Source organism: Phodopus roborovskii, unplaced genomic scaffold (genome assembly GCF_943737965.1).
Source record: "Phodopus roborovskii unplaced genomic scaffold, PHOROB, whole genome shotgun sequence".
NCBI classification, from domain to species: Eukaryota; Metazoa; Chordata; class Mammalia; order Rodentia; family Cricetidae; genus Phodopus; species Phodopus roborovskii.
Genome location: NW_026126638.1, coordinates 4,169,343 through 4,180,182, shown reverse-complemented (window position 1 = coordinate 4,180,182; position 10,840 = coordinate 4,169,343). Strand labels below are relative to the sequence as shown.

The window sequence follows — 10,840 nt, the reverse complement described above, 5'->3', positions numbered from 1 at the left end:
ATACTAGGAAATATCAGATGTTCTGTTCTCCCTAGTCTATATATATGTACTTATTTAAGTTAATCTCTGGGGCCTGGAGAGGTGGTTCTTCGGTTATGATTTGGGGATGCCCAGAAGGCACAGGTTCTGTCTGACAGCCTTGGGCACCAGGGATGCAGACATACATGATCGCATAACATCCATGCACATAAATTAATAGCCTGGGACATGGTGGAGCATGCTTTTAATCCAGCACTAGGGGGCAGAGGCAGTCGGATTTCTGAGTTCTAGGCCAGCCAGACTATGTAGTGAAATCTTGTCTCTACATAAATACATCAATTTTTTTTTTTTCCAAGTGAAAATCTGGATTCAACATCAATGTAACTTCGGCCTTACAATTCAAGTCTACATCCAGTAGCTCTGGTCAGAAAGTCCTAGAGGGCCCAGAACCAGAAAGGAGCTGATGGCTGGAGGCATGAGTTACTGCAGAGAGGACAGGCTTAGCAGCTACCTTTATGGGATAAAGGTTATGTGAAGACGGTTCCCAAGTAGGGGTCCCTCAGTCGGGTTTTGGGTGAGGGGTTTAGAAGTCTGAAGGTCTTGGGCATCCCGGAACGGGTCAGACTGCGAGGCATCTGGTGGCAGAAGTTCACAAACCCCTGGACCACAATCCTGGCAGCACCCTGGCTATTCTCATTGCAACAGTGGGGTGCTGGGAGAAGTTCTGTGGTAGGCGGCAGCGAAATGGAGCAATTGGAGAAGCCACCCCCAGGGCCAACTGGGATCCAACCCAGGGTGGAGGGGTGTAGGGGGGGAGGACGGGGCTCACCTCGCGCACGCGCCTTCGCCTCCCGGTGTCTCCCGCCCCCTGGAAACCCTCCAGCATCGCGGCTGGCGCCATTAGCCAGTGAGAGGGGAGCGGCGGGCAATGGACCAATGGGCGTTGGCGACAGTGCGGGGTGTGGTTGCCAGGGGCGGGGCCCGACCTCCTCCATCCTCTCCAGCCCGGCCGCGGCGACTTGGGGTCTGGACGCTGATGCCACCGGCCGGCCGGGTATGGAGGCGGCGCGCTGTGCACCGGGACCCCGCGCGGACAGGTCAGGGGCGGGGGCGAGGGTAGCGGAGGGGCTGGTGGGGTCTCCAGGCTGGGCGGGGGACGGGTAGGATCGGGTCCCCAAGCTGGGCGGGCACCGTGCATCCCGCGCCGCCAGCACTCTCGTGCCGCTCCCTTGGAGTTTGCCGGGACCGGCTGGCCCTGCTCCCCCAGGGTCTCCGATTCCCTCACTTGCAGGGCGCTCGCCCTTCACCGTGTCTCTCTGGAGTAGTCAAAACCGAGGTGGAACGAGGCCCCTCCTGGGAGTCGAAGCGGAAGGTCGCGGGTGATGGTTAATTGGTTCCAAGGCCGTTGCTTTTGGCAGTCATTGCGGAATTCTGGAACGGAGTCCGAGGGCTGAAAATGCAAAACTGTTCTTTTCTTCTTCTTCCTTCCCCTTGAGTTCCAGAGTTCTCTTATGCAGGATGGTCTGTCTGTCTTAGTTTAGGCTGTGCCATGCCTTTTGTTTGTGCACCCCTGTTTCTCTGCCAAGACCCCTCTTTTTGCCTTGTCCACAGGGTGATCCTGGGAAAACAAATGGGGTGCCGCCTCAGCCTGTTCGTTTCTCGTCTGCTGGGCTAACGAAAAGTTAATGGGGGGCCCTGTGAAATCATTGGCTCAAAACTTTGGCATTGTCTGAGGATTGAAATCAAACATTTCAACTACATTCTTTGTTTACTGTCCCATTACCACTGCAAATAAAGACTTGGTGTGTAAGGATTTAGTTTGATGTTTAAACTAGTACTTATTTAACTGACTCGAAACCATCTTTTAAAAAGTTACTAAGACGTTGGGGTAGAACCCCCCCCCCTCTTGCCGCCCCAACGTCGATCTCAGGCCAGCTAGGCTCTCCTCAGACTTGCTAATGAGGATGACTTTGAACTTCTGATCGTCTATCTCCGCCTCCTAATGTTGAGCTGTTTTAGCCTTTCATCAGTAAACTCTGTACACATGATAGCTGCTGTCTGAAATTTGTTTACATCCTACCCCCTTTGAGAAAAAAAAAACCCATTAATAAGGTCAGGTTATTAAAATTAGTATTCAGCCTCTCTGATTAAAATGTCTCCGGTGGTGGGGCACATGTTTAGTCCTAGCACTCAGGAGGTGGAGGCAGGCCGACCTCTCTGAGTTCAAGGCCAGCATTGTCTACAAAGTTAATTCCAGGGCAGCCAGGGCTACACAGAGAAATCCTGTCTCGAGATAAAAAAAAAAAAAAAAAAAAAAAAAAAAAAGCGGGGGAGGGTTGATTTTAATTGAATGTATTTAGAGAAGTAATTTTCATGGGGATATGATTTTAGTTCTGGTCCTTTTTGTAGTTTTGGTTTTATGTTTGTTTTGTTTGGAGACTGGTTTTGTGTATCCTGGAACTCTCTATTTAAACCAGGCTGGTTTTGAACTCGTGTATGTATGTCTGCCTCTGCCTCCACCTCCCATGACTCATGATTTTAGGGAACAAGAAGGACTTGACTTTGAAATTGGGACCAGATGGCAGTTATTTTTTTTCATCTCCTAGACTTGAACCTTAAAGGTGTAATTTTAAAGCCCTGCCCCGTGACTTTTTCTTCCAAAGCAACCAACTCTTTAATTTCCAGTTGTCATCAAAGGGGACTGTGTGAGTCACTGTTTCCCTTGCCCTAGGTAGATAGTGCAGCCCTTGTCACTGTTGCTGAAGGCACTGAAAGTCTGGCTTTTTAGGTAGTTGTTAATACTTTTTTTGAGACAGAGAGACTGGAAAGGTTGGCTCTTCGGATAACCCAGTAATCCAGGCCAGCCCCAAACTCTAAACCCTTCTGCCTGAGCCTGCCAAGTCTCACCCAACCTGGATGTACTTGTGTACTGGGTGTACACTTTCTTGTTTTGTTACTTTTTCAAGATGGTCTTTGTAATTTGGGCTTATCTTGAACTCTTAACGTTCTGCTACTACCGCCTCCCTGCTGCTGGGATTGTAGGTGTGCAGCACTACTCTGTATCAAAGTTAGAAGCCAGGCTTAACTCTTTGTTTTGATTTTTTGGTTTTTGTTTTAAAGTTACTTATTACTGCCAGTCATGGTGCTCATGCCCCTTTAGCCCCTGTACTTGAGAGGCAGAGGCAGAGGCAGGCAGATCTTTGTGAGTTCAGGCCAGCCTGGCTTACATAGTGAGTTCCAGGAAATATTACCCATGAATGGTGGTAGGGGGCGCTACAGCATAAACATGGAGGCCAGAAGACAAATTTGTGAAGTCATTTCTGGGTCTGGGGATGTAACTCCAGTTACCAGATCTTTGTGACGAGCACCCTCCCTGCCGAGCCCTATTTCCACTTCCTATAATACTTTTTTAATGAAAGACTTGAATATAGATCCCCTAGTATCAATGACTTTAGTTTCTGTGATTTTTTTTCCCCCCTTTGAATTATATAGTTTGACTGTCTTACCTAACACAGCAGATTCCTTTTCAACAGAGGAGAAAGGTTATTAACAAGCGATTTTTCAAATGTTTTTCCTTGTGTCTGAAATTGACAATGGAAATTGGAGATAGACTGTAAACCACCTCAGGAACTTTGCTGATTGCTTGGGGATAGTAGCTTGGGCTGTCTCAACTTTTGCTGGTGACACTGGAGTTGGCAGTATGGCTCCGCGACAGAGTACTTGCTTGACACCCGAAGGCATTGGGTTTGATCCCAACAGTACCTATGTACAGGTATTGAAGTTGTGTCATGACCTCATGATCTCGAGTTGCCTCGGAAAGGATTGGTATGGTACGGTATAGTTTGAGGTCAGCTTTTTTTTTTTTTTTTTTGGACCGGGTTTCTCTGTGTAACAGCTCTAGCTGTCCTGAAGTAGCTCTGTAGACCAGGCTGACCGCTAACTCACAGGAATCAGCCTCCCTCTGCCTCAGGAGTGGTGGGATTAAAGGCTTGAGCCCCCCCCCCCCCCGTCCCTTTTTAAAAAACAAAACACACTTTTATTGATTCTTTGTGGATTTCACATCATGCATTCCAATCCCACTCATCTCCCCAACCCTCCCCTTCCCCTCACATCTGTCCTTGCAACCTCCCCCAAAACAAAACAAATTTAAAAGAGAAACCAAACAAAACAGAGAGAGGGAGAGGGGGGATCTTGTCGTGGAAGCTGTAGCATGGCCGGTTCAGTCATACAGTTTTACCCTTTAGTCTGTTCATCTTTACTTGCAAGTGTTCATTGCCAGGCTTGAGGCCTCTGACTTCTCTTACACCACCAATAAATATCGGGCTCTCACTGGAGCTTCTCGAGGATATCCTGTTGTTGTCCTGTGTGGTGGAGATCCTGCTGTTTTGGATCTGTAGGTTTATTGTCTTCACCTGCTCCAACAGTTCACAGCTGAGGTGGATGTGGGGGTGGGCCAACTCATAGCCCTGGTTCTGGGCCTGGGTGGTAGCTGGCTTGGTCAGCCAGCTCTCCCTCATCATCACTACCTGGCGAGCTCTCTAGCCCTGCCCTGGCTAGCTCACCCAATGTTGCCTACAGCAAGGAGCTGGGCCAGTAGGGAGACCCTATCTTAACCCATTCCACCAAGTGTGATTTCCCTTTAGAAATAAGATATGAAAGCTTGGTGTGACCTGTAACTCCAGTGCTGTGGGGTCCCAGGCTGCTGGCTGTCAGCCTATCTCCAGGTTCAGTGTGAAATCATGACTCACACATGTATGCATAGTTACACACACACACACACACACAGAGAGAGAGAGAGAGAGAGGGAGAGAGAGGGAAAGAGAGAGGGAGAGAAATGAAAGCTGGGCATGATGGGTGAAGTAGAAACACCAAGATCAGGCATTCCAGGTCATGTTTGGCTGCATAGCAAATTCAAGGCCACCTTGAGCTACATGAGACCCTAACTTAAAAGGACCCCCTCTCCCCCAACTAGACAGGTGACTCACTGGTTAAGAGCACTTATTGTTCTTACAGAACAGCTGGGTTCAGTTCCCAGCACCCACATGGTGGCTCATAACCCTCCATAACTACAGTTCTTAGGAATCCAAAGCCTCCTTCTGGCTTCCTCAGACACTTGGAGCACACAAAGACACACACGCAGGCAAAACAGTCATACACATAAAATAAAATGGAAAGAAAAAAGGAGAGAAATCTTGGCTGGATAGTATGCCTTGCCTAGTCTTGTCAATAGTGTCTAACATGTGGGGGGGGGTTGTTGTTTTGTTTTGTTTTTTTGGCTGGAAACTATGCCTTGCTGAGTCTTGTCAATAGCTCTAACATGTAGGGGTTTTTTTTTTGTGATGAAGGTCACATCCAGCCTAGACAGGAAAGTGTCCTGCAACAAATCCTTTCACCAGAGTCCTTTGCTCTGAGCAGGACAGTTCACTTCTGGCTCCTTAGACTTTCCTGTGCAAACACTACCCATTTTCCTGGCCTTGGTTCCCATTGAAAGAACTAGTTGGTGTTTGCTCCTCCTTGAATGGAGGATCTGTAGCAGTGTCCAGGCCAGCCAGGTATTGGAGATAATTCCTTTAGCTCGCCTGCGGAGACCAGCTCTGCAGGGGAGCTGGGGCCCTGGAAGCCAGTTCACCAGGAATAATTTTCTCTTCCATGTAATCTTGACTGTCTTGTTAAGCAACCTTGCTTTTTTTTTTTTTTTTTTTAAGTTTTTTGACTTTTAATTATGAGTATATACTTGTCTGTGCAGGCACTTAAGGAGGCCAGAGGAATCAGATCCCTCTGGTACCGAGGTTACAGTCCGATGTAGGTACTGGGAACTGAACTTGGGTCCTCTGCAAGAACCATACATGGTACTCTTAAATCTCTCCAGCCCTAAATGTTGCTTTTTTTTTTCTTTCCCTTTTTCTTTGTTTCTTTCTTTTTCTTTTTGTTTTGTTTGGGTTTTTGTTTTGTTTTGCTGGAGATTGGACCTAAAGCCTTGCACATCATGACTTTCAGGGTAAATTTAAACTCTGAAACCTACTTTTAACATGAGTAAAGCATCTCTGTGCGTGTGTGTGTGTGTGTGTGTGTGTGTGTGTGTGTGTGTGTGTGTGTGAGAGAGAGAGAGAGAGAGAGAGAGAGAGAGATCTCATTGTATAGATCAGGCTGGCCTCTACTCCCCCCCCCCCTTTTAAATTACTACATTAACTTATTTACTGCATGTGTTGTGGTGGGTTGAGGCTGGAGGAGCACCCATGGGGATGGGGATCTGTTCTCTCCCTTCCACCACATGGGTCCCAAGATCGGCTTTAACCACTGAGCTAATGCGCTGGCCCAGCCATCCGTCTCAACCTCCCCATTTCCTGCGATTGCACTTGTTAGCTACCACATCCTCAAGATATATCTTTTTTTTTTTTTAGATTTATTTATTGCATATGGATTAGTGCTTTTCTGTGTGAAGATACCAGATCATCTGGAACTGGAATTATAGACAGTTGTGAGCTGCCATTCCGGTATTCTTCCTCTGCAAGAGCAGCCAGCACTCCTAACTAACCTCTGAGCCATCTTTCCTGCCTCTGCAAGATATATCTTTAGAATACCAAAGGTTTTTGCTTTTTTGGTTTTTGTTTTTTCTTGTTTTTTTGAGACAGGGTTTCTCTGTGGCTTTGGAGTCTGTCCTGGAACTAGCTCTTGTAAATCAGGCTGGTCTCAAGCTCACAGACATCTGACTGCCTCTGCCTCAAGAGTGTTAAGATTAAAGGCATGCACCACCACCTGGTGAATGTGAAAGTTTTTTTTTTTTTTAATTATTTTTATTTAGTTTTTTTGGGAATGGGTTTCTCTGTGTCGTTTTGGAGCCTGTCCTGGAACTAGCTCTTGTAAACCATATTGGTATCAAACTCACAGAGATTTGCCTGCCTTGGCCTCCCAAGTGCTAGGACTAAAGACATGCGCCACCATCGCCCAGCTAGAATATAGATTTCAGTGACATGTCTTAAGATTCTTTTTCATGGACAATGTATAGAAAAATTTCACACAGGCTTCTGAAAAAATTAAATCATTGCTATTTATTAATTAGCCTTGTAGGGAAAACCTCAGTAGGTCTCAGTAAAGTTAGAACAAAGCTGATCTGATAAAGGATGGATTGGATGGATTGTTTTCCTGTTGGGACATCGTGGAAGTTTCTCATGGTAATTCACTATGTCCAGAAAGCTGGAGGCATAAGTAGGGAGGGGCATTTTGATTGAATGAAACTCTTAAGCTCTTTGGAACTTGTCACCCTCCTCCTTCTACCTGCTGAGGGGTGGGGTACAGGACTGCACCCACCCCTGGCTCCAAGTTAGACAGTGAGGGTATCGACCGCAGGGTTTCATTCGTAGTAGGCAGGCATTCTGCCAGTTGTTCCAAAGTCTCAGCCTTAAGCTGTATTTTTGTTTTGACCAGGTCTCACCATTCAGCGTAGGCTGGCCTTGAACTCAAGACCCTTCCTCCTCAGCCTCAATAGAGTACTGGCACCACAGGCTTTCCCCACCACGCCAGGGCTCAGGCTATATTTTGAAGAAGGGGAGATGTGTTGAGATAAAGTGGTCAGCAGTAGTGTTTACACACGTGTGTGCTTGGACTTATGGCTTCATCACTTTGAATATGGGACAGATGTCATTACCTTCATTTCATGCACAGGAACTTAGAAAGCTGGGCCTGGTGGTGTTTGTTCCCGTCGGTGACAGCCATTCAGCAGGCTGAGAGACCACTGCAGTGCAGGAGTTTAAACCTAGCCTGGGTAGCATAGTGAGACTGTCTGTAGTGAAACCTATATTAAAGTAGCCAGCAGTGGGAAGAAAGAAAAGGAAAGGCTATGTATTACACCAAAGATTACATGAATAAATGAGGTCGTCAAAAATGTAGTATGGGGGTTGATAAGATGACCTAGTGACAAAAGGTATACACTGCCAAGCCTGCTGGCTTGAATTTGCTCCTCTGGATCCAAGAAAGAACCAATCCTATACTTTGTCCTCTGACCTCCATGTGTGCACTGAGGCATACTCCACAAACAAGGGTAATAAATCAAGTAAACTCTTACCTATCCTGGGTTCTAACGATACTTAAGTGGGCTAGAGAGACGTCTCTGGTTAAGAACACTTGCTGCTCTTCCAGAGGGGCCTCCAACAGATTAGGTGGCTCACACTCCGATGCCCTCTCTGATCTCTGTGGATACACACACACACACACACACACACACACTATGTTTTAAATAGTCTAGGGGGGTGGAAGATAGGATTTAGGGGGTGGATATGGTTAAGTTACACTCATTTAATGCATGTACATTCATTTAATACATGTATGAAATTATAAAAGAATAAAACATAAAGGGAAAATATTTAAGAACAAATAAATGCAGGTTTATTTTTGTTTTGTTTTGTTTTTTTACTTATACGGGCATCTATTCTCTCTTTATCATGTACTGTCAAAACATATAATGCAGATATTTGAGTTTTTTTGGTTTTGAGATGGTATCACACTGTAGCCAGGCTGGCCTCAAACTCAGTGCTGGGCCTGAGCCTCCATGTCCAGCTGCTCCAGATGTTGTGAATGTCGTGTCATTTGTGCCCATAAGTGGTAACAACAGGTTACATTTAGCTTACCCTTAGAGCAAGCAGACGTTTTATCCTCAGAGAAGTATTTGGTGAGCCTTGGGCCTTGGGCATGCCAAGTACCAGCCCCACAGCTCTACCCAGGCCCAGGATATGCCCTTGCTGTTACCAGGGGAAAGACTGTCCTTTCATCTTTACCCAGAAAGACAAGGAAAATAAATAACCTGACCGACAGAGAAAGTGTAACCCAGGAGGAGAGGACCATGAAAGGAAGACCAAGTTTCAGTTCTGAGTATTGGCCTTTTGTAGATTCCTAAGGACCTGTGTGCATTCTTTACCTTCTGCATCAAGTCATACCTTGTTAGTAACGTTTCTAATGGGGGCGGGGTAGAACGGTACACACCTGCAATCCCAGCGTTCCAGAGAGGTAGAAACAGGATGATCTGGAGTTGAAGCCACTGTGGACTACTCAAAAAAAAAAAAAAAAAAAAAAGGAAAATAAATGCTAATCCCTCAGGAAAAGCTAAGGCACCTCTGGGTCATTCAACTGAATGGTTGGTTTTCCTTCTGCTCTGTGCATGGGACATGAGCCAAATACAGAGGGAATCACTAAATAAATTCCTTGCTGTGTTCTTGGAGCTATATGAATGTCCAATAGTTGCCAACTCTGCCTTCTCGCTGCCTCCTCCCCAAACAGTGTTTGCTTTCTAATTATATGTCTACCAAATGGGCCTTTTTTTTTTTTTTTTTTTAATTTAATTTTATTTTTTTGGTTTTGGAGACAGTCTCTCTGTATAGTCTTGGCTGTCTGGGAATTCACTCTGTAGACCAAACTGGCCTCAAACTCAGAAGCCTACCTGCCTCTGCCCCCCAAGTGTTGAGATCAAAAGTGTGTGCCACCACCGGCCGGCTAAATGGGCCTCTTAGGAGATGATTTTCATCCCCTGGCTTCTATTAAGTTCCCTCCAGATCGCAGCAGCCTCCCGAGGGGAATACAGCTTCCCCTGGTTGAGGGGGGACGATTTCAAAGGCGTCTTTTCTGGAATGTCTGATTTGTTCCTACTGTGTCTTCTTCCAAAAACAATATTTTGTCCTAGTCAGAATTATTCTCAGTGTCTCAACACATATAAAAATATGACTTTTCAAGGCTGACTAAATTTAGACTTTGGACAAAGTGGATTTTATTTCATTTCATTTGTAATTCCAGCTGCTTGGACTGCTAAAACAGAATGAGGCTGGTCTCAAACTTAGGATAGTCCTCCTGCCTCAGCCTCCCAAGTACAGAGTCATTTTCTAGGGAGAAAGTTTGTATAAACCCAGATCAGCTTGAGCAACAGAGGAAGATACTGTCTCATCTCTCAAAATGTGCGAGTTTCGGGACAGCTAGGACAACTACACGGAGAAACCCTGTCTTGGGGGGGGGCAGAAAAGTGCTGAATTTGCATATTAGAGAAACTACGTGATAACCAAGGTTTTTTAGCTAGTACTTTGTAGATAAAACTAAGCATACTGTTTGTTAGCCTCAGGATGTGACTGAGGATTGCCACAAAACTATCATGAGAGAGGAGAGAGAGAGAGAGAGAGAGAGAGAGAGAGTGTGTGTGTGTGTGTGTGTGTGAGAGAGAGAGAGAGAGAGAGAGAGAGAGAGAGACTTTGATGACATGATGGTGCTAACCTATAGCCCCACCCTTGGGAGTAGAGGCAGGAGAATCAGGAGTTAGAGGCCAGCCATAGCTACATAGTGAGTTCAAGGCTAGCCTGAGCTACATGACTCTCAAGAAGAAATGGAAAACAAAAAATACATTTTGATTGATAGTTGCTGAGTTCAAGAGTTCTGGCTAGCAAAATTAATTTTGTATAAAAATTAATTTTAGGTATAATGGAAAGAGCACATGAGAGGTACTAAGGTTCCTCAGTATTTAGCTCTCAGGGTTCATGTCATCAAAGACCCTGAGTTATTTAGCAGCCCCCCAAGTTTAGATTTAATAACAAGTTTAAAAACCACCCTTGCCATGCTAATGAGCTCTGAATCCTATGCTGACTGGCCAGGGCAGCACAGGTTTCTTACATGGTAGTTGCTGCCATGGCTGGATGGCTTCACTACCCTTTTAATTAACAGGAGAAAGTAGAGGAGTAAGCCAGAGAACAGAGAGGACGCTGGTGTCCTGGCAGAGGGCAGCTTGACGGCGTCTCCCAGTCACTGTCCTGATAGACTCTAGTTTGTCATTGCTAACAGACGTGTGCAGTGTGCTTGAGACTTCAAACCAAAGTTTGCTTTTATAACATAC

General features: G+C 45.9%; 1 protein-coding gene across 1 annotated transcript in view; it reads left to right on the top strand.

The window, feature by feature from the left end:
• Nucleotides 1–958: 958 nt before the first annotated feature.
• The window catches only part of Tulp3 (TUB like protein 3), a 32,901-nt gene continuing 23,019 nt past the window's right edge, over nucleotides 959–10,840 (top strand). Inside the window, exon 1 of the mRNA XM_051173134.1 lies at nucleotides 959–1,076. Coding sequence (XP_051029091.1) covers nucleotides 1,036–1,076 — 41 coding nt within the window. The 5' untranslated portion in view covers nucleotides 959–1,035. The remainder of the gene's footprint in view (nucleotides 1,077–10,840) is intronic.